The 24496-nt window shown below is 28.8% G+C and overlaps 1 protein-coding gene across 3 annotated transcripts; it reads right to left on the minus strand.

Moving 5' to 3' along the window:
* Positions 1 to 10295: 10295 nt before the first annotated feature.
* LOC18100387 (zinc finger CCCH domain-containing protein 64) lies at positions 10296 to 14508 on the minus strand. 3 transcript variants are annotated; one of them, XM_024604609.2, is made up of 9 exons: positions 13998 to 14506; positions 13746 to 13875; positions 13537 to 13656; positions 13270 to 13387; positions 12539 to 12990; positions 12051 to 12336; positions 11556 to 11649; positions 11025 to 11182; positions 10296 to 10707 (listed from the first exon to the last, which is right to left on the minus strand). In XM_024604609.2, exons 1-9 carry the CDS (start codon positions 14353 to 14355, stop codon positions 10579 to 10581), a joined length of 1845 nt encoding a protein of 614 aa, XP_024460377.1. In that variant the 5' UTR covers positions 14356 to 14506; the 3' UTR covers positions 10296 to 10578. The 3 variants fall into 3 exon arrangements, with proteins under 3 accessions (XP_024460377.1, XP_024460378.1, XP_024460381.1); XM_024604610.2 differs by having other exon boundaries at positions 11025 to 11170; positions 13998 to 14505; XM_024604613.2 differs by lacking the exon at positions 10296 to 10707 and having other exon boundaries at positions 11031 to 11195; positions 13998 to 14508.
* Between the last annotated feature and the right edge of the window lie 9988 nt (positions 14509 to 24496).

The following is a 24496-nucleotide window of genomic DNA, read 5'->3' on the forward strand; positions in this document are numbered from 1 at the left end:
CTTTATAATTTTTTTTGCAAAGTATTTTTATTTCATGAACATAATTTTTACTTTAAATTCATAAATCAAATATTAAATTCATTAATATTGTGAAAACCCGCTAAATTGTAATCTGAATAAAATAAATAAAGTACCGAATAGATTAAATAAAAGGATTTCAAGTATTATAATTGGATACAATAGAATAAAATATAAGATGTTAAGGTGAGAATTAAGTAAAAAGAAGAGTTGAGTGACAAAAATAGAAATGAGAAGAAATGAGGGCCAATGTGTAAATAAGTAAAAGTTAGACTATAAATGCTTCATTTTTTTCTCTTTTAGCCGTGAGCTTTAAACAAAGAGAGGGGGAAGAATTGTGTGATTTTTCTACTTAAATGCTCATTGATTTCACTAATTAAAGTGAGTAATTAGAGTGAGTAACTTAATTAAACATAAAGAGGGGGTTGATTTAAGGTGGTGAATGCATTGAAGGAAGGATTTCAAGCTAGGGTTTGAAGAGGGAGAAGAAGAAAACTTGATTTTTCTTGCATTCTTTCCTTAAATCCTTATCAAAGTGAGGTAAATAACATGCTCCAAATGATTAATTCCCTTAATTTTATGTTTGATGAAGGATTATGCAAAATTATGATTATGTGAAATTGTGGATTTATGTTATAATTTATAGGAATGATGCAAATTATGTTTGAATCATGTTAGAAAGCATGAATTATGATTGGGTAAGTGTTTAATTTTAAGTAAAAGAAACAAAAATTATTTTTCCTCATTTTAATTGAATATTTGGCCAAAAGAGGAATAATTTAGGGGATTTGAGGTTAAATACAACTGTTTGGAAAATATGGGAAGATGAAGGTTTATAAGTGTTGTTATATGAAAGAAGTAAGAATTTTTCAAAGAGAAAAGAAAAATCTTCACTTCCTTCCCTAGGTTGTTTTTGGCTAAATAGAGAAGAAAAATTAGAGAATGAACTTTAAATGATATTATTGAGGAGTTTTTGGCTAAATGGAGAAGAAAAATTAGAGAATGGAGTTTAAATAATATTATTGAGAAATCTTACCAAATTGAAGACAATTGATGTTGTATATTAAATTGTATAGGGACTTTTGTGAAAAAAATAAGTAAATGTTTCATAAAGAAGGGTTTTGTCCTCCTTGAATTAAAAGTCAATTAAACTTAATTAAGGATGTTGGATTTAATCAAAGAATATGTAATGGGTATTAGAATTTCTACCGGTTCGAATGAATGAACAATGACAAAGTAATTTTTGTTGGTACAAAGGAGGTCGCAGGACCTAATCAGCAATAAGGGACATCTTCACACGCACAGACACCAAGTAGGTGTTCGACACCTTGGAGTAATTAATTAGTTCATATTTTTTTTTATTATTATTGTAGAATAAATTTTTATAGATTGTAAATTCTAGTGTTGGTTACTGGAAATAATGCCTTGGGGAATGGGCAAGCCTTGAAAATTATTTCCTGTTAATGCCCTGGTGAATGGGCAAGCCTTGAAAAATATTTCCTGATTACTGGAAATAATGCCTTGGTGAATGAGCAGTTACTGGAAATAATGTCCTGTTGAATGGGCAAGCTTTGAAGATCATTTCCTGATTGCTGAAATTTATGCCTGGTTGAATGGCCATGTTAAAAAAATTAATTTACAAATTAATGGGATAATCACTCGATGTAAAATAGATTAATTGTAAAACTTTGAAGTTAAATATGTTGGTTTGTGGGAGACACTCTTGATATTTTTATTTTAGTAGTTTTATCCCTGTGTCTAGAAGAGAATTTATGAAATTAGAAACTTCAAAAGAAAATAAGACAATTTATTCTATGATATGAAAGTCACTTTAATGTATATGAATAATTAGTCCTTAATCAATTACTTATTGAAATGTGCAATTGTTTTAATCATGTTTTATGCGATAACGTTTTTAGGTACATCGCACCCTCGATCTGGAAAGTAGATGCTTGGATAAATAATTTTGTTATGTGATCAATGTAATTGGAAAAACTAATATTTTGTTGTAATATACTTCCATATCTAAAAATGTAATGTTTAACTTATTATCTTGTGTATGATGTAATTTATAATGTTATTATTATTATTAAGTTGAATTATGGTTGGTTGTGTATATATTTGAGCACAAATACTTAAAAAAAAAAAAGACGATGCATGTTAAGAATTTATTAGTTTTATTATAGTGTTCTATAGAAAATAGAATTGAGATATTGAAATATGCTTAAGTTTTTTTAAAGTCCAAATGATGGGATGAATATTGTGATTAATGTTACAGGTTGAGAAATGATTGAGTCGATAACTTGGTATCTAAAGAATATAAAGGAAACTCTGCCGAAATTTCGGGAAAATTATATATATAAATAATAATAAAAAATTGGTAACTACGAATATATATCATATATTTTGAATTTACAATTTAAGACTGTTACAAATATAATATTATATAAATATTAAATATAAATTAAGTTTTTATTAATAATAAATATGTATTACATGAATATAATAATACAACACAATCAATTTGCTAAATAACATATTAAACTAACATCATGTAACCCATAGATTTCTTGCCACACACTCTTCAATCTTCCCTCTTTTTTTTTTTTTTGTTCCATTGTTTCAAGCAGCTCAACATTATAAAGGCATGGGACCATCCTAAAAAGATCCAACTGCATTGTTTCACTAGCCATATGCAATAAAAGATCACAAATTATCCCCACAAGGATCTCTGGTGGACCATTCCTGATTGGAAAGCAAAGGGGTCATCGTGAGTCATGTGTTGGAATATATTCAGTGAAAATAATAAAATAAAACTATTTATAATTTTTTAGGATTATATTAAATTGATGTAGAGTTATTTAGAGATTTATTATCTAAAAATTTAATTTCTCTGGCTTTGAATATTTTTTTAAAAAGTTAGGTTGTTGCAAATCACAAGTCGTCTAATTGTCTGGTCTTCAACTGTAATTCACACGAATAATCAGTGAAAAATCTCATAAATCTCTATTTAGAAGAGAAATATTGCTATGCCTAAAGTGCTAACTTTTTATTTTGTGATTTACATAGTTTTTCTGTCCAACAAACAACCTCTTGAAAAATAAAAGGTATAACTTTATATTTATAGGAAATCTTAAAAACCCTATAAATGACAAAATATTTATTTGCCCCTTAAATAATATCTACATATTATTTAAGAATAATTTAAAAAAATTTAATCAATTAAATCTTTACTTTATTATTCTAGAACTAGAATTCTAATCCTTGAATTAAATGCATTCTAGTGTTTAATTTCTAAAATTATTTCCAATCAAGTCACACTTAATTAATTATTTCAGTTTAATTTCTGACTAATGATTCTTAATATGTGTGACACATTATGTTTCTAATATGTTGGTCCAAATATAAATTATAATTCTAAATAAATAAAATTAAATAAATAAAAAAATTTAATTTATTATCAATTCAATAATTAATTAATTTATATTTGAAAATTAAGTGCACCATCTAACAACATGTCATAATCCTCTAAATATTAGAAAAGTCATAAGTGGTTCAAATTATTTGAAAGAAATCAGAGGTTAATAAAATATAATTCAATTATTGATTGGAAGCTAAGAAATATAATTCAGCTATTGAATTTGTTTTGATGCCGAAAATAAGTTTTATAGATGTTATGATAATTTTTAGTTGTTCAAAGAAAAAATAAAGTTGTACAATTTAGATTTAGGGGTGCTTGACACAGTGGTAGATGTTACTTTTTAAAGTGTCTTTTATTTATAAATACATTAAAATAATTTTTTTATTTATAAAATCTATTTTTGACATCAGCACATCAAAAAAATCTAAAAACACCAAAAATAATTATTAAAAATTCAATTTTTTTGAAAAGTGTTGCCCAACCGCAACGCTAAACACTCAGAAGGTAAAACTAGTTTTTATTTTTGTAAAATTAGCACAGTAAACATAAAAATTTAACGGGATAACATCATTTTAAAAAGATTTGACAAAATAGCATAGTTTGATATTGTCGCGCTTTAAAAGCGCGACAACTTAAGATGTCATGCTTTGAACTTTATTTTTACTCTAGATTCATAAATTAAATTTTAGATTTATTAATAAAATATTATATAAATATTAAAGATAAATTAAGTCTTTATTGATAATAAATATGTATTACATGAAGAATCAATTTGCTAAATAACATATTAAACTAACATCATGTAACCCATAGATTTCTTGCCACACACTCTTCAATCTTCCCTCTTTTTTTTTTTTTTGGTTCCATTGTTTCAAGCAGCTCAACATTATAAAGGCCTGGGACCATCCTAAAAAGATCCAACTGCATTGTTTCACATGCAATAAAAGATCATCAGGTTTTGTTTCTCATATATTTAACTTCGTTGCTTTTCTTCTTTTCCTTCTTAATTCATCCCTTTTCTCTTTGTTAAGGCTGAAAAGAAACAGGAGCATTGGTCCGATCTCTCTCCAGTCTAACACTCAAAGGAACCAACCCTTCTCTCACGTCAACTTTCATGACAAAGACAACGCATTAATTTCCTGGACCCAACCCAGGTACGAGCCTTTAGCCACTTCTACCCTGCTTGTTGTTTTTGTATTTTAAAATTATTTTTTTAAAAACTTAATTATTTTTTATTTTAAATTAATTATTTTTTTGTGTTATCAAATTATTTTGATGTTTTAATATCAAAAATAATTTTTTTTAAATAAAAAATATTTTAAAAAATAATCACTCCATCGTTTTTAAATAAATTTCAATATTCACCTCAATCTTATAATAACACGAAGGTGCGACCAACAAGTGAGACGCACAACTTGTTCAGTGATATCTTAACAAGTTAAAGATCTTAACAATTTCTTTAACAAAAAATAATAATAATTAAAACGTAAGTGCATTCACCATTCACTTAGAAACAAGCACCGTTTATTCAATGATATTTTCTAGGTCTTGTATTGGTTTTTATTATTTACTATAGTTTGTGATTTCATTTGGGCTCTATTTTTTTTTGTCTTTTACTTTAAGTGATGATTTTTATTTAATTTGTTTTTAGTCTCTAGTGAGAAAGGAGATCGGAGGCTACGAAATATAATTCAGTAATTATATATATATATAGATTTTAGCATGGACATGATTGGATAAAAGAAATCGGAGGTTAATAAAATATAATTCAATTATTGACCGGAAGCTAAGAAATATAATTCAGTTATTGAATTTGTTTTGAGGCTGAAAATAAGTTTTACAGATGTTATGATAATTTTTAGCTTTTCAAAGAAAAAATAAATTTGTATAATTTAAAATTAGAGGGGTGTTTGAGATAGCAGTAGATATTGTTTTTCAAAGTGTTTTTTGCTTGGAAATACATCAAAATATTTTTTTTTATTTTTAAAATTTATTTTTGACATCAGCATATTAAAACGATCCAAAAATACCAAAAAAATTATTAAAAAATTATTGTTTTGAAAAGCGCTGCCCAACTGCAACACCAAACACTTAAAGGGTAAAACCTTTTTTTTTTTTGTAAAATTAAACTTTAATCAAATAGCACAATTTGACATTATAGCACTCTAGAACCGCAACAGCAACAACTTAGTTGTTGCACTTCCAAAGCGCGATATTAATCAAAATTTAAACGCAACCCATATCGAAGAACACACAAATCAGATGACTTTTCTCTCTAAAACTGAACGTCGCCCCTCACAATCTCTCTAAAAAAATCCACCAAATCCTTTTATTTTCCTCTTCAAACAATTTAAAATCGAACTCATCCTAGTCTCTAAGCATCGTTGGAGTTTTTTGTTCAAAATCGACCATTCTCTTTGCCGCCACAACTGTTATTGATAATGTCGCCGCCACCCCAATTTTTTTTTTAGTCCTACAAGCAAAGTAAACATGCTACAATGCAATAAATTTTGTGTTTTGTTCGGTTGAAATAAAATAATTATTTAGGTTGAATTTAAGGTTTATAGTGAATTTAGAATTTGTTAAATTTATGTGAAATTAGTTAAGAGTATCATTATTTAGAATTGTTTTCATATAGATTAATATGAAAATAAATTAAATTAATTGTAGATTAATATTTTTAATTAATTATGTGTTGTTTTTAATTAATGTTAAGTTATAAAATTAATTTTTTGTATACTATTGAAACCAGCTATTAATATAATTATGATTTAATACAAGACAACATGAAATTGGATATCAACACCCATTGATATATATTTTTTAAATTTGCTCTAGGCCACGCAAATAGAGAAGCTCAAATTTGCCTGGGTTTATACTATAGTTATTAGACCCGATTTGAGGTTGATTTAGTTAAGGAGCCAGGTCCCAAGTCTCGGGTTACACAGGTTGCTCAGGTTAACCCGAAAAAACTTTTGAAATTTTAATATTTCATATGAAAAAATTAAAAAACAATTCATGTGAATATAGGTTATACGTGTTATAAATAATGAAGTTTAAAAAATTATTTCAAAAGGTTTTTTATTTCACATTGAAAAGATATTGTGTTAGTATGCTATCATTTTAAGTTGATGTATTTAAATAAAAAAAAAAATTTATCCCACATTGAAAAAATATAACTTTTTTTCTTGTGAACATTGAGTATATATACTAAAGAGCTTCAAATTCCACATTGAAAAAATATTTTTTTTTCTTATGAACATAGAATATATATACTAAAGGGTTTCAAATCCCACACTGAAAAAATAAAATATTTTATAGTATTTATATAGTGAACTTTAAAAATGGTTAATAATCAACTAAAAAATAAATAAATAAGGGTCTTTGGCTAGGAGAAAAAAAACACGAGTCTCAACCGTGTTTTGTCGGGTCACCCGAGTCACGGGTGAACCGGGTTTTGCCGGGTTTTTGCTCATCCCAGTTTTTTACCTTACCCAGACCGATCCAGCCACCGGGTTGACAGGGGTTTCAAGTTGACCTGCTAGGCCGGTTCGGGTTTAATAATTATGATTTATATTGGGCCTTAGCGTACTTGAGCTAGGCTCTCCTTTTTTATTTTTTTAAAAATATTTTACAATTAATTTTTTTAATCCAATGTTTGAAATAATCATTTGTAAAACACATTCGTATACCATAAGTTTATGCCATTTATATTAGTAAATATTCTATAATAATAATTTATTAACTTAATGTGCATAATTGTAGAAAATATTTTAGAAATAGCAATAGGTGAGAGAAAACTCTAAAAAGCCTATCTTTTATTTGCATAAATAGTTAATCTGTATTCGATTTCAATAGGAAGGTTTGTTGATGTGAAAAGCCTTGACATGATGAAAGTTGAAAGTTTTGGATTTACGAGGGGCAAAATCATCACTCTATTTGTGTTATGATTGGACACTGCCAAGGTGGTGATGCATCATTCACCTTTGTTTTTTAATTTATTTATTCCAATCCAAGAGTGTATGTCTGACCTACCAAGCACAAACACATCAGATCAAGTCTAACTTTAAGGCTATTTTTATTTATTTATATATTAATTTATCTTAGAATTGAAGATTGAAATAATGTTTTTAAAAACACCTACTAATTAATACCCTTCATATACCTTTTTTTAAAACAAATATTAGTAAATATTTTATTAACAATGTGCATAATTTTAGAAATTTTATTTGAAAAATAGTATATTAGCCTGATAGTTTTAGAAAATATTTTGTCACGGAGATATTTAATTAGAATAAGTAAATTGTAATTTTTAATTTTTAATTTTTTTTATACAAGCTTTAATTGATCAAGACATGATTTCAATCTTTTAGTTTAAACTCTCTTAAAATCATAGTGTATTTTTTATTAAAAAAAAACAAGTAAACCCTAACCATTTATTTTGAAAAGGAAAATGAATTAAATAGAAATCTTGAAAACAAAATGAAAAAAAGAATGTTCATGTTCAATTCAATATATTATTTTTGGTAAAATACTAAATAATAAAACTAAAAGTTGAGAGAGATTTTGTTATTTAAGCAAATTTAAATCATGCAAAGTCATATATTTGGAGTTGACATTTTATGTATTACTACTGCTCTACTAAAAAAAGCTAAGAGTGTGTTTGGTATTGCGATTGCTGTTGTGGTTGTGGTTTGAAAAAAGTTGTTTTATAAAAAGTACTTTTAGTTGAGGTTGGTTTGAAAAAATAGGTGTTTGGTTAAAACTGTGGTTGAAATTGAGGTTGAAGAAAAAGTAGTTTAATGTGTTTGGTTAAAAAAATGCTTTTCAAATTGAGGTTATAAAATAATTAAAAATATTTTTAATTTAAATATTGTAGATTTAACTACTATTATTACATCATGAAATAAATAATATTGATATCAAAATTTATTTATTATTTCATTAAACTACATGCAATGTCATCACATACGAAATCTATTCAACAATGACTATATTTTTCATGGTTTCTTAAGCACGCAACAACAAAAACTGAATTTTTTGTTACGTCATCAAGCGATATCCTTCTAATTTAATGAATAAAACACAATTAAAATAAAAATAAAAACTGAATTTTTTTTAACTGGGTCGGGCCCGGCAAGAACATAATTGGAATTGAGATCAAATTTCACAAATGCTACATCATCATGCGATATCCTTCTAATTTATATAGTGTTATTAAATAATATTAAATACTAGTTTTTCAAGTAAAACTCAATTTTTTTAAAAAAAATTTACAATTTCATTACGTCCAAAATTTATTCGACAAGAACTACAGTTTTCATGAATTTTTGAGCGTGCAATAAAATTAGGTAACATATTATCAGGAATAAAATTGAGATTACAGTACGAGTAAATTTAATTCACCTTAAATTAATTTTTTTAAAAAACAAAAAAAAAATTAGAAGTTCATGTTCACGTGAACAGTGCGAGTGAAATAAATTAACTACACTGGTTTTTTTTTTAAAAAAAACAACAACTGTTCACGTGAACAGTGGAGCCATGCTCCACTGTTAAGAGGAAATCACAACAAAATGCTGCTTCTCCAAACCTGTGGTGCAACAGTTAAAATTGGTGGGTCCCATCAATGAAAATCATTTTTTTTTTATTACCAAACACTTAAATATGTGGTTGCGGGTGAATCTCACCCGCAACCACATTACCAAACAACATCAAAGGTTGCTTACATGAACAATATTGAGTCGGATCGGAAGTGTTTAGATTTGAGCCATTGTATCGAGATTAATGATAATATCGAAAAGTTTTGTATAGCCTCGATATTATTTTTTATATATTCCAAAATGTTTTGATCCAACTCGTCAAGTTTGGTGAAAGAAAAAAACTAGTATTACCATATTTCGAGTTGCACGGTAATATAATCATTTGACTATTAAATAATATTTTTATTTGAATAAATTGATCTTATTATTTTTTATTGATCTTGAATTTTAAAAAATAAAATGTTTAAAACATACATACATGCATTATTAATTATGAGTGGAACTTAATAATAATAATAATAATAATTTGTCAATCGCTAATTTGGAGGAAGAGATTTAATGAGCAGATAAAATTTATAAGAATACATTACCTGTTAAGAAAAAGTTCATCCATTTTCCAACTGCTAAAATACATGTTACAAATTTTGAGAAAAACTTTAAATTCTATTTGATTCTGTAATATTAATGTAATATGCAATCCATTCACCTTAATCTAACATATTAATACTTGCCAATTTAATTTTAATTTTGACTTATTTAAATCTTAAATGAAATTAATTAAAATAATATTTCTACACGTATAAAACAGTTTATAGTCAAATATTTGAGAGAAAAAAAACTAATGATTTTGGTTGGAGCATCTCCGGATAAAAATAACTATTTAGAAAAGTCAAATTAATGATATAGCCTTTTTAAATAGTATAAATATAATATTTTTTAATATATGCACTCAAAAAAAAAAAAAACCATTTAGAAAAGCCTATATTGAAGATACTCTAGTGTTTTAAGACCAAAAAAACAAATACACAATAGCCATAAATACATTTAATTGAAGATATAAAGATGAAAATATAAAATAAATTTATTTTTAAAATAGTTTTTGAATAAATTTCTATTATTTCAAAATAAAAAATACGTAAAAATATATCCCCAATGTCCCCGTCATCTTCATCTACTGTCCTTGTCTCGAGACACTAACCAATATGTTTCTTGAAGCCTATATGAACGGAAGCCACTGAAGCAGTAATCACTAGCCACCAAATCCCAGCAATCTTAAATATATTGGCTATAAGAAACGTCACTCTTAAACCATGGGCTATAAGAAATGGGCGACAAGCCGATCACAATGAAATAATTTTAGAGAGTAGATACACCTGGCAAACTATCGTATAAATGTGGATGCTCATCTTCTAAAGAATCCACATAACTGTTCCAATGATGTCAGGTATGAAGCTAACTGACCTCCGGCGGCCTAAAATGGAACTGGTTAGAGTACCTTAGGCGGGTAGCGCCATCAGTTAAAGAACCGAGCGGTAAATTACTTAGTTGAATCCAATTCAGCAAGCCTCCCCGGCATGTTCCATCATCTGCTTGACAAAATCATTGATTTGGATCCAATTCTTCAAATTGTTTCTTGAATTCTTCCGCCATTTTTGTCTCCTCATCTTTGCCAAGTGCACAATTTCTCCAATCAGCCCTCTCCGGCATGTTCAGCAAGCCTGCTAGAACCTGCAAAATATTTCATAATTACCAAGAGGATTGCATGTCCTTAGAAATCATATTCATTACTTCCTAAAAGAAAATGATTATTCATGCAAGCAGTAAAATCAAAGTTATTTTGGAACATAAAGGTTTGATTACAAAATAGCAAAACCAGGTGAATGGATAGTGGAATTTATTTTGCTGCCTGTAAATTAGTTTGAAAGAGGCAGCTTATTAGCCAATTTTCATTAGAAATGCAAACATAACTTATCATTTCTCACAAAAAAATGCACATTGCAAAAGTCAGAAAATCAAACAATAAGCAATTGGATTTAGCATCTTACTTCGCGTCCAAATTGGGCAGGAAAATTCTCATTCTCCTCAACTGAATGTGACAGTATTGTACCTTCTGTGAGTTCCACATAGAAGAAACTATAGTTCCTATCGAACTGCGTCCTTAACCATTCTCTCCCATCTGAACTGTTATTGACTGCAAGGATAACTGAATGAAAATGCTGTTGAAACCAAGGAATATCAATTTTTTTTTAAATCAACCAAGGAATATCAAGTATTACTCAAAATTACTCATACAAGCCGTCTTCAAGGTGGCTGAGGTCAACATTAACAGAATAATAAACACCTATACTAGAAAAAGATACTACAGACCAGGAAATTAAAATCATGCAGAAGTAAAACCAAAGACAATTGAAGCTTGTTTTGCACCTTGAACTTCAAAATAAACTTGAAACCAAACTTAACCAAAAGATATACATGTTCATGTCATGAAGCTTAGGAGTACATGTAATCAAAAATATGCAAATCATCATCCAGTTGCTGTAATAACATGCATTAAAAACTAGAATGATAGAACTTACACTTCATGACCACAAATTTAAAACCCAACTTTTCTGCAGCCAAGTTACATATATCTTGAACTGCTGCTGCTTTGGTTGATGGAACAGGGACAACCTATGGAAAAGTAGAGAAAAGAACAAAAAAATGTAAAAGACCAAGGATTAATAAAAACAATACTAAAATAAATAGCAGTGATAAGGGAAGTAGATTTTTCATTATTGCTATTGTATCATTCAGCCAAAAAGATCTAGACACCCTATGAGAAATAAAGGATGAAATAAAATTAGCAAGTATTTCTTGTGTCAAGAAGTAAAACACACGGTGAAGATCTTTGTGCACTTGTCAACAAAAATATTTCAAGAAAAGCTGGGAGAAAGAGAGGAGTAAGGGAGAGAGAACCATGGATTTTTCACAGCAACGAGTTCTTGTAGAAGTGACAATAGAAGCAATGGATCCTTGAAAGCAATTCAGAAATTTTATTTCATCAAGCATCTGAATACATTAACAATGACTACCTGAATATTAGCATGGCTACTCCGTTTGGAAATCCACTCAAATAAAATAGCTTCCTTTCCTCGGTTCTTGTAATATAACTTGAGACTGTTCTGGAATTTTACCAGCTCAGAGTTACTTTGTTGAGTTAGTGAAAGGGTACACGGTGCATGCTCAATGGGTATTACCAGAACATGATCTTGAACAAGGGGACCTTTAGGCAGTGCACAATAGTAAAATTCTCCTATGCTAATGATTAGATGTGACTCCACGTTGGGGCTTGACAAACAAAACCAACACTCTTTTGACCTGAAACACAATTAGAGGGTTAATTGCTACAAAAATGACCTATATTTATGTCCTTCAACTTCAGGAAAATCAAGAAAAATAGCAGAACAAAACAAGAAAATCAACATTCAATGCTTCAAGAGAGGATGATTCAAATAACTAGAACCAAAACAAAACATCATTAAGCAACGGACAATTAATTGTAAAAAAAAAAAAAACCAACCTGTTACCATTATCATTTTCAGAGCCGCGTCTCCTACGAGAATGGCTCTCACCTTCATTCTGCAAGTTGTGCTTAAAGTTGCAGTCTGGACCTCTTTCACATTTTCCTTTGATAAGGAAATCAAGACAAACACCTCCTAAGTATTGTTCCCTTGCATCCATGTCATGTTGGAAGTTACACTTTTCTCCTCGTGGACATGAACCGGAATATATAAATTTAAAGCATAGCTTATTGCCTTCCCCAGATCCAGATTTATGTCGTTTATGGGAGACATCGTACCTCCAATATTGTGAATCTGACACACTAGCAGTAGACCTCTTTGTGACTTCTTCGAGAGCTGTTTTATCTACTACTAATGTGTATGGAGATAAGGTAGTATTTGGAGGTTTCATGCTAATCTCAGCAGCAGACATTGTAGATGCCGGAGTGGGAGAAATGGCGTGGATAAATTTCTGGGAAAAGCAGTGCAGGAACCAACAGTTAAAGAATGCCCAGAAGATAATTCTAAATCGAGTAGGTTGAATAACAACTGCAAGCTAGTCAGAGTATCACATAAAATGAGCACCATCTTGTAAAAAATTCATGCTGAACAAGTTCAATATTAAAACGAAGGAGCTTTATGTAACCACTCAAATTGAAAAGAAACTGCAACGAGTATCCTCAAGCAGTCCCAAAACACATCAAAATGGCAGAAAAGTATTGATAAGTCATGCTGAGAACACAAATTCAACCTGCTTATCCTTGTTTCCAACCATAGCAAGACCAAAGAAACGTGTGACATGCACAGCATCAACATTAGAGTAAGGTTCACGAGCATAGAAAACACCCTTAGTACCTGCAAAGTGGTAGCTGCCACAAAGAACAACCTTTAATGAGAAAAACAGTATTTAGTAAGCACATGCTCCATTCTAATATCCAACAGACAGAGAGACAAGAACAAATAAACATCATTGAAGTATGCAATTGAAGAAGTTGATTCATCAGCACTCATTGCATACCGTGGTTTGATCTCTGCTACTAACTCAGATACGGAAGAATCAGAACCTGTAGTATCCAAGAATCCTGCAGGAATATCAGATGCAGAAGCTCTGTTTGTGACACCACTGGGCCATTCATTAGTAAAATGACATTAAGGAAATCAATCGTTCAAACAAACAAAATGTATACATAGATAATCACTAATAACAAATGAAATCATCGAGGATATGTTAAAAACAAGTCAACAACTCCAGGTTCCTCGGCCAATGCTCGCAACGCATCAACATCATCTTGACTGTATGTTCCAAAGTGTTGGCCATTTGATGACTGCCTACCGGATAAGTACACAACAGATAAACCTAATAACATACACAGTAAATGTAAATTACAAGAAAATAAATACCAATTTGTTGTGTCAGAAAACCCTAACCCTAACCCTACCCCTACCCCTACCCCTACCCCTAACTCTACCCAACCATACCGTGGAGAGTGAACTTGCCGCTGCCTCTAAGCCAGAAAAGGTTATCACAAATTTTAAAGCCGTCCATTTTGAAGCCTAAATTGGCGGAGTTTCTGGAAGCAGTGGAGAGGACTTTGGGAGCGGCGACACCGTAGTCGCCGATAAAGTAGGTGGGGAGAGGAATTTGAGAGCGGCCGCCGCCGCCTTCAATGTAGTCCGTGAATTCCTCTAATTGCTCAGCGGAGTCAGGAAAGAACTGCCCCACGCAAAAGAGTGCATCGAATGGGCCCGCCGATTTGTTCACCGATTGGACACGCTTGAAGAGCTGGTTGAGCCGGCCTAAAACGTCACCGCAAAGAAGAATTCTCGGAGTAGACATGATGCTGAAGAGGGGGAAGAGCTGAACCAGGTGAGAAGCGAACTGTGTTAAGAGTAGCCTGATCGAGTCGTACTCAGTAGAGCAAGAAAATAAAAGAAACGGGCCTCCTCCAGATTTTCATTTGAATCTCTTGAATAGTGCGAGAAAAAGTTTTTTTCAAATCATGTTTTGGGCAGTAAAGTATTAGTTTTATATATTTTAAATGATTTTGATAAATTCAAATTATAAAAAATCTTAAAATTCATTTCAAACATATTTTTATAAAAATATTTGAGTTTTTTTTTCAAATTATTTTTCATTTTAAAGAATATTAAATTTATTTCTACTTTTTTTATAATTTTAATGTGTTAATATAATTTTTTTTTAAAATCTTGATCTATTTTTAATTAAAAAAAAATACTATACACCAATCACATACTAAATACATTCTTAATTTATAAGGAATAAAATATATATTTGTAAATATAAAATAGATATTTTACCAATATTAATTGAAAAGCATTACTAATATATTTTAAGTTATGTTTAGTAATAAATTTTTTTTTCATTTTTCTTCTCCTTCTCTTATTTTTCTTTTCCAATAAAAAATAAAAAATCTTGTTCATTTCTTAAAGTTTTTTTTTTTAATTTTCATCTTCGAAAACTGAAAATATGTTCATATTATTTTGTTTTTTATTTAGAGAAAAATGACAAAAGAAAAATCATGTTCAAATTAACTTGTTTTTCAAGATATTTTTTACATTTACACAAATATTTTCCTTTTCATCTTTAAAGTATTTATTTATTTATATTTATTTATTTATTATTGTTTAGAGAGAGAAAAAATTCAACCTAATTAAATTAAATAAAATACAAGAACAAGCCTTTCACCACTAAAAATTATAACATCAATAAGCATGTTAACATACTATTCTTAACTATAATGTGAAGGAACCTAAATCTTCAATGTCTCGTATCACACAAACATAAGACTAAATAAAGTATAAATTTAGAGATCTAGCTATGATCACAATAGTAATAGTTTAATGGCTAATTTGAATCTTCTTTAAAAGGTAACATTGCTCTTAGTGAAATGCATCAAAATAGACCATGAATCAAAATCATTTTTTGCAAAAAAGACAAATAAACATAGCTTAGTATAGCGAAGTATATAAAAAACTTTCACAAATAAATTATTTTTATTTTTTACGAAGTTTCTTTATTGGCCACAAACATTGGCAAGAGTAAAGTTGGGTAATCCCAAAACATCAAAGAAGTTTTGACTAACTCAAATAAAGAGGAAAAGATACAACAACAAACTAGTATGCAGCAGACATTGATGAAGAGATTGGATAGCAAAACATATATTTTTAAGATGTTATTTGATAATTGACATTGATGAAGAGATATTACTCTAATTTATTTCCCTTCCTAGCTATAATCAAGATGAAGCACTAAAGCAAATCTCAACAATTATTTTATCTATAATTGTTCCAGACATTGATAAAGAGATCGGATAGCAAAACATATATTTTTAAAATGTTATTGGATAATTGACATTAATGATAAGATATTACTCTAATTTATTTCTCTTCCTTGCTATAATTAGGATGAAGTACTAAAGCAAATCTCAACAATTACTTTATCTATAATTGTTACAGACATTGATGAAGAGATTAGATAGCAAAAGATATATTTTTAAGATGTTATTTGACAATTGACATTAACAATAAGATTTTACTCTAATTTATTTCTCTTCCTTGCTATAATCGGGATTAAGCACTAAAGCAAATCTTAACAATTACTTTATCTATAATTGTTCATGAGATTATCGATTCATATAGTCAATATATGTGAGCGTGTGTATGCAAATGATGATAGTCTATAATTCAAGAAATAATAACAGATATCTCAAATAAAAGAATAAGATAAAAGAATATTACCTTTACAAATATTATAATTTTTTTGTTTAATATAATAAAACAAATAAAAATATGTTTGATCGAGGTGTAGCAACTTAACAAACTAGAGATGCAACTCAAAAGCATATGACTAGAGCACCATTGAATAAGAAAATCCAGATAAAGTCAATAATATATGATATATAAGTATCTTCTATTTATTTATCCATGATATAATTTCTGAATAACTTATAAGATTGGATAAATAAATACATAAAGCATAGGAAACTCATTTTAAGAAAATGTGAAAGGCTGAAACACATAAAGAGAAGGATGAATTAGGTATTCTAAAACTAAACCCAACAATTCAATTTATACTAAATAACCACAAAGTACGCAACCACACCATACATCACACAATAACCTTTTCAACCACACTAGCATAAGGTAATAAACTTTCTAACACATATTAACACAATAACACTAAGTTTATCCACAAGGTAATAACAAGCAGATGAAAATGCAAAAATATAAAGAGATAGGAATTAGACATACACATATATTTTATATGGCTTCGATACTAACCACCTACTCTACTTCTCAAACAATAAGTTCGGGCTTTTACTATCACTCACTTTTTATTTCACATGCTAGACCACACCTTATAACTGAATCCTTTTATAGTTTCAAGGTTCAAACCTTTAGAATGATCCTTTATACTGGGCTCAAGATCAAATCCACTAATATTTTTCACAAACAAAGATTGAAACCTAAGGTGGTCTTATTCTAAAAGATAGACCCAAACTTATATAAGCACTCACAAGAAAGCTTATTATCAAAATCCAAGTGGTTATAGTGCCACTTATGCTTTAATAATAAGTTTCACTCAGAAAAATAAAAAAAAAATGCTTTAATAACAACTCTATTTGTGTGAGGTAGGAGATGCAATTAATGTGTAAGAATAATCAAAGGTTAGCTCAAAGTAAAAAGGATATGGTTATGCAAGAATAGGAATTATAGCTCAATAATTTCAACAATCTTATAAAAGGTGTACGAAAATGCCTATAAGAAAGAAAGAAAGAAAGAAAGACTAGTAGCCATTTAGAGTAAGGAAGAATAGGTCTAACATTTGAATTTTATAAGTCTAATATACTATATGGTTCAAGCTAAATGTTATAAATTTTTTTTGTCATCTACAAGGTAAAAGTGGCATTGTAGAACGAGATATTTGAAATGATTGTCTTATTTATCTAAGTTGGGAAATGAAAGATAAAATAATTTTGAATTTAAATATTGGTGTAAGGATAAAGAAATTTAAATCTTGGTGTATGGACAAGTTAGATATAACTATTACACACTTGAACACAATAGATAATTTAGCTCACTTAAGTGATAAGGTGGTCAACCATTCGTTAAGAAAGTCACTTGGTATAGTAGATGCCTTAAAGAAAAAATTACCCGACAAGGTTGTTTGGTTTACTAGTTTTCTTTTTAGTTTTGTACTTGGTTCGGTTAATTGGTGTACAATATGATGTATGGCTTACTAAATGCTTTAGGAATGTATTTGACATTATCATCTAGTGTGTCATAACCCAAAATTTGACCCTCAATTCCAAAATGTTTTTCCAAAAAAATAAGTAAAAAATTAAAAAAACTGTAATTTTGATGCATTTCAGGTGTTCACACACCCCGATTTGCAATTCTCAACTATTTTTATCTTGTTGTTATCTTCTCAAAAAATCAATTCCAAAATATTTTTCAAAAAACCCAAAACAAATAAGCAAAAAATAAGTGTTTTCGATGCATTTCAGTCGTTCGTACGTCCATTTTATAATTTTTAACTATTTTTACCTTGTTGATGTTTTCTTGAAAAATCAAATATTTAAAAATATGTTTTTGATGCATTTTCGCTCATTTGTTAATTTCTCAACATCTTTTTGAAAAATAAAAATAAAATCCAAAAACATGTGTATGCTCTACTGAAATTTTGATAAATTTCCTTTATAAATAGAACATTCCAAGTTATTGACTTATCAAATAACCACGATTTAATTATCTTGAATCATCATCCACATCAACCATTCATCAATTAAATCCAAACCACACAACATCACATACAATTATTTATATGACACATTAATTATATAATGATAAGGGTTCATATAATATCTTAGCACATATAAACAATGAGTAAAGAGAATAGGTAGTTTAAAGTTCATATGTCTATAATTGAAAGTTAAGCAAATATATTTTACATGCTTAAACAAAGTTATCTTATAAGTTAAAACGTATGATATTATACCTAGCATACAAAAGCAAATGTGATAAGGAAATCTACTCTTGACGAGTATGAGATGATCTTGAAAAAAATTACAATAACTAAAATAAATAAATGATAAAATCAAATTGAAACATATATATTAGATACAGGCAATTATGTTCTATTTTCTTCATGTTCCATCCGTAATCTGAGTCACTAGTTAAAACCGATACCAATTTTCAATTTGATATCATTAACTTTTGTTCCGATAATTAGCAATCACATTTTCTAATACATGTCAATGTCAATGAACTCATTGGCATCATTAGCTTTTCCAATACCCGGAATTAGAAAAACAAGAAAATTATAGAGAAAACATTTCAAGCTACTCAAATAAAAATGTTATGGTGTAGCACATCTACCTAGCACCCGTACTCTCACTTGACTCCTTGCTATTGTCTAGATCCCGTGGTCTCTCCTGCACTTAAAGGATTTAGAATCATCACAACATTTCATATTTTTAATTCTTTATATTGAAAACTTTATAAACAAGAAGTTATATACAAACCCACATTCTTCTTTTTAACAATTTAAATTTAGCCAAAAAAACAGATTGTGTGTGTCTAATTATTTTATGCTTGAATTACTTGTTTATGAAGCATATAGGGGAGGATTGATGGAATATTTTAGGCGTTGTTAAGACTTTAGATATTTTGCATGATAACTTTTACTAGCCTAAGATGAAATGAGATGTTAAAAGAATTTGTGATAGGTGCATAACATATAGACAATATAAGTATAAAGTTTTGCCTATTGGTTTGTATATTTCTTTATCAGTATCTAAGAAACCTTGAGTTAATATATCTATTAATTTTATTTTAGATTTGCTTAGGTCAAAAAAGGTAGGAATTCTATTTTTGTGATTGTAGATATGTTTTCTAAGATGATACATTTTATATCTTGTCATAAAACCGATGTTGCAGCTAATATAACAAACTTATTTTTTATGGAGATACTTCAACTTCATGGGGTTCTTAGAAGCATTGTGTCTTAACATGTTTTAAGTTTCTTAGCTACTCTTGGAAGGTTTTGTGGAGTAAGTTGGGAATAAAATTATTATTTTCTACCACTTGTCATCCACATAATGATCAAATTGAAGTAGTTAATAAGACTTTGACTACGTTGTTAAAAACTATCATTCAAGAGAATTTGAAGAATTAGGAAGATTGTCTCCCATTTATTAAATTTCATATAATAAGAGTATACATTCTACTACTAATTGTTATTCTTTTAAAATTATTTATGGCTTTAATCATTTAACTCCTTTGGATCTAATTCTTTTACCTATTGATGAAAAGGTTCATCTTGAAGAAAATAGAAAGGCTTAGGTAGTGAAGGTCTTCATGAGAGTGTATGAAAATATATAAAGAAAAAGAATGAGTAATAGGCATTCAAAACTAATAAAAGGAATAAAAAAGGGTTATCTTTGAACCAGGTGATTGGTTTGGGTGTATTTGCACAAGAAAAAGTTTCCTAAATATAGGAGATCTAAGTTAATGTTAAAAATAGATAGACCATTCTAAATTCTTGAAAGAATTAAAGACAATGCCTAAAAAATGGATCTGCCAAGAGAGTATGGTGTTAGTGAAACTTATAATATTTCTTCTCTCTTTGTTTGATGTAGATAATGATTCGAGGTCGAATTCTTTTAAGGAGAAAAAGGATGATGCGATTTAAACTACACCACAAGATCTATTAGAATTTATAGATGAGCCAATTACAATATCAAGGGCAAACAATCTTAAGGATGCATTCAATGAGCTTATTCAAAGTATTTAGGCAAATGAAAATTTTAAGAAGGCTACATCTTTAATAAATAGTGATAAAACCTTAGTCAATTTGATCTATGTAAAATAGGGGATTGATCCATCTACTTCATGGACTAATTAATTTTGACAGTTAGAGGCTTATTTTTTCTAATGCATAATTTTATTTTAACAAGCTTAATTTTCAATTCGATCTTTGGATTGAGCTGAAATTTTACCAAAAAATTTTAAAGGCCTTGTTTTAAATTAGGTTAAAATTTTAGGTTAATTGGACATAGAGAAGGTCTTATGATAAAGTCCAAAGTAAATACATGAATTGTATTCGTTTCCTAGTTGATTTAGGATTTTTTTTCTATTTTATTTAAAACTCTTTTATTATTTATCCAACATTGTTTAAGATATCTTTAATTATTATAAAAAGGGTTATTTAGCTTATATTTAGGTTTGTTGGACAAACTTTAATTTCAACAATTATTATTCTGTATGTGAGGTTTTGCTCATACCTTTTTGTTCTTCATTGTACTACTTTGACTTATCAAATATTTGATCAAGCTTTGTGGCGTCTTCCATACTTCTTATTCATGTCTTTTCATAGGCGTTGAGTGGGGTTCTTTGGTTACTTATAGTCTTGGTGTCTCTGTATAAGTTATCTTTGTGTCAAGTTCAAAGCTTGAATTTAGTTTTCTTGAGAAGTATTGATTTGATTATGGATTTTTGGATCTTTATATCCACGGGGTTCAAATTAAACTGTCACAATAACACTATGTTTATCCATACATTATATAAGGCAATAACAAGTAAATGCTAGTGCAAAAAATGTACAGAGATAAGAAAGAGAGATACATATAGATTTTATAGTGGTTTGGAACTATGCAGTTATTCCACTCCCTAAATGGGAAGCTTAGCTTTTATTATCACTCATCATCTATTTCATAAGCTAGACCGTAACTTATCACTAAATCTTTTTCATGAGTTCAAGATACAAACCTTTACAATTATCCTTTTATATTGGGCTCAAGATTAAACCTAGCAATCTTTTTCATGAATAGAGATTGAAACCTATTAACCCTTTTACACCATATTAAAGGTGAAACCCAATATGGTCTTTTTAATGGAGATAGACCAAAACCTATGTTAGTTCTCACAAAAATATCACAACTATAATCTAAGTGATTATAGTTCCACTTGCACATTAGAAGTTCATCTAAAAAATGAAAATAATACTCATTCACAAGAATGAATTATAAAAAAAATATCAAGTCTTTGATAACTCTTTTTAGGTAAGGTAGAAGGTAAAATCAATATCTAGGAGAATAATCAAAGGTTAGCTTAAAATGAAAAGGATATAATTATATATAATAAAAATTATAAGTCAATGATTGCAATAACCTTATAAAAAGTGTAAGAAGAGATATTTCGTTGAGAGAGCTTGTATAAACTAAGTATCAGGTAGGTGTTGGACACCTCACCTCTTTATTCAAATTTGTTTTTCATAAAAAAATCCATATTTGTTTGCATGAAATGGAAATTAAATGGAAAATGATTGAAATGTATCATAGTCGGCCATTTGGATGAAGACTATTGATATGAATATGTATATAGTTGATCATTTGGATGGAGACTATTCAGATGAATATGTGTATTAGTTGACCATTTGGATGAAGATTAAAGTGGTTGAAATGTATCATAGTCAGCCATTTAGATGAAGATTATTGATATAAATATGTATATATTCACCAATTTGGACCAAGATTATTGAGATGAATATGTGTATTAGTCGGCCGTTTGGACGAAGACTATTGATATGATTATGGGCTAAGGTTAGCTGTTTAGGAAAAGGACTTAATTATTGATGGAAAGGAAATGTTAGTTGTTGGATGGTGACTTGCTTTAAGGAATATGGAAGAAATGATCAAAGATTTTGCCATTGAAATTTTGTATTGAATTTTGAATTAACTTAAGGTGAATTATGTTAAAGGATAAATATGTTGAACATATTGATTTCTTCACTTTTCAGGGAATATACGTGTATAGTTAGATTAAATAACCATTATATTGCCATAAGTATTGCAGGTCCATCTTGCTCAGCAGGACCTGCTTAGCAGAACAACACTAATCTAGCTGCTAGATATCATATAGCTTTTTGTGTGTGTGTGTGTGTGTGTGTATAACTATTTAAGCAACCTTATTTTGCTCTGTATTAATTATGATGTACTTTTTTTAACATATTTTATACATTTACTCCTCTAGCAATATATTACGAGTTATGTGTGTAATTAATTTAAAAGTTATGGGATTGATACGAAATGTTTAAGGTTGAGATGTGAAATCACTTATTGGATGATAACTAAATGAATAGGTGGTATGCTTGAGGCTATCGTGTGATGATGTTTGGTTATGTGATATTACTTTCTATGCATGATATTACAAGATGAAATTTTGGGTAGTGTATTGAATATGAGGAACTTTGCCAAAATTTTGTTAAATTAGGTAATAATTACCTTGTTAAAAGAATAAATTATTGGTATATTTAAGTGCAAGTAAAACATACTACAAGATTATCCGTGAGATTTAAATTTTCCATAGTAAATAATGATGATTGATATGGAAACAATTGAGTGAAATGAATTGTTGTAATTGAAAATAAAAGGAAAAAAAAAAGAAATCTAGAAATTATGATTATCAACAGAATGGAAAACGTTGGTATTATAAATGAAAATAAAAAAAATGATGTCGGGTAAGGAATGATAAAAACATTTTGCTTTATTTTCAAGTGTGTGATATTGATAAATTGTCATAAGTGCACCTAAAATTACCGGGTGTTATAGTTGGTATCGTAATGTTGGTTACGTTCCAATAGACTTTGTGAGTTTAAAAGAGATTGATAATAAATCGTATACACTATATGATGATCAGAACAAAGAAGAGGTGCATAACTACACCAATTTGATGCTCAAGATGTTGATAATGGTGCCTTAGAATTACTCTCTCTCTCTCTCTCTCTTTCTAAAACATTGGAGGAGTGGTTGAAACTTAATGTTGGAATCATTGACGGAGGATCAAGTTGATGAGACAATTCCTTTGTGACATTATTTTGTTAGGGACAAATGATTCTAATGGTGTTGTTTACATACAAAAAAGGAGTTTAAATGGTGAGTTGAACTTGAAGATAAGGTATGCTAGCTAAGAAATTATGTTTAGCTATATTTTAAGGGGTGTAATATTAAAGATTATAAAATTTGAGCAACATAATAAGAATATCTATGAGTTTATAGCCAAAATGGAGTTCAAAGGACAAGAGCTTTTCCTTAACTAATTGAACATTGTTTTATGTGTTTGTAAGATGAAAAACACTTGTTGGATAATTAGTGTGGTGGTGTATAACAGCTAGTAAACAAAAGAAACGTTGAATAGTGTAGCCTTTCCTTCTAAAATAAGCAAACTAGAAGTTTTGAAAATTAAAGTCTATATACATAGTAAAAAAAAAAATATTAGACCCCATTATGTTTGAGGATTTCACAATTGTACCATTGTTACCTAGACAAATTTATGAAGATCAATTCAGTTTAAAGATGAAAATTCAAAATAACCATGAGAGGATGTAAGGAAGAGTGAATATTATAGGAACATTAAGAGAACAATTTCAGCTAAGATAGAAAAAAAATAGGAATTTAGTTGAGAGAGGAGAGAAAAAAGAAAATGTGAGAAAAAAAAAGTGTGAAAAAAATAAAAAGAAACATGTTAGTTTTTATGCAAAAGAAAGTGAGATTAAGACTAATTTTTTTTTACATGCCTATGACTTTACTCGTGTATAAGGAGGCATGTTTTAACTCTAATAAAATTAATTCATATATTCCTAGTGTTTATGTTTCTTTATAGCAGGATTATAAAGATATTTTCCCTAATGAGATTCCTAAGTAGGTTGAGCTTATAAAAACATTCTTATATATGATAAAATACAAGCAAGGCAAGGAAAATATATTGGATGATATACTATCATGAATATATATACTTATTTCAACTTTAAATGCTAAATTATTAGGATTTGAGTATGTGAAATATTTGAGCATGTGAAATATTTATTTGTTGTTGATGATGATTTTGTCCAAGTATATAAAGCATTTGAGAATTCAACATTTGAGAATTTTTTTAATAGTTATTTAATTAAAGAAAAC

This window comes from Populus trichocarpa, chromosome 6 (assembly GCF_000002775.5).
Source record: "Populus trichocarpa isolate Nisqually-1 chromosome 6, P.trichocarpa_v4.1, whole genome shotgun sequence".
NCBI lineage: Eukaryota > Viridiplantae > Streptophyta > Magnoliopsida > Malpighiales > Salicaceae > Populus > Populus trichocarpa.

Bases quoted from the DNA above. Each gene is read 5' to 3' on its own strand.
- LOC18100387 (XM_024604609.2), bottom strand. From the start codon at position 14,355: ATGTCTACTCCGAGAATTCTTCTTTGCGGTGACGTTTTAGGCCGGCTC. The intron at 13,388-13,536 runs GTATGCAATGAG...TCTTTGTGGCAG, and splicing joins GTAGCAGAGATCAAACCACG to CTACCACTTTGCAGGTACTA. The intron at 11,650-12,050 runs GTAGTCATTGTT...ACTTTTCCATAG, and splicing joins GTAGCCATGCTAATATTCAG to GTTGTCCCTGTTCCATCAAC.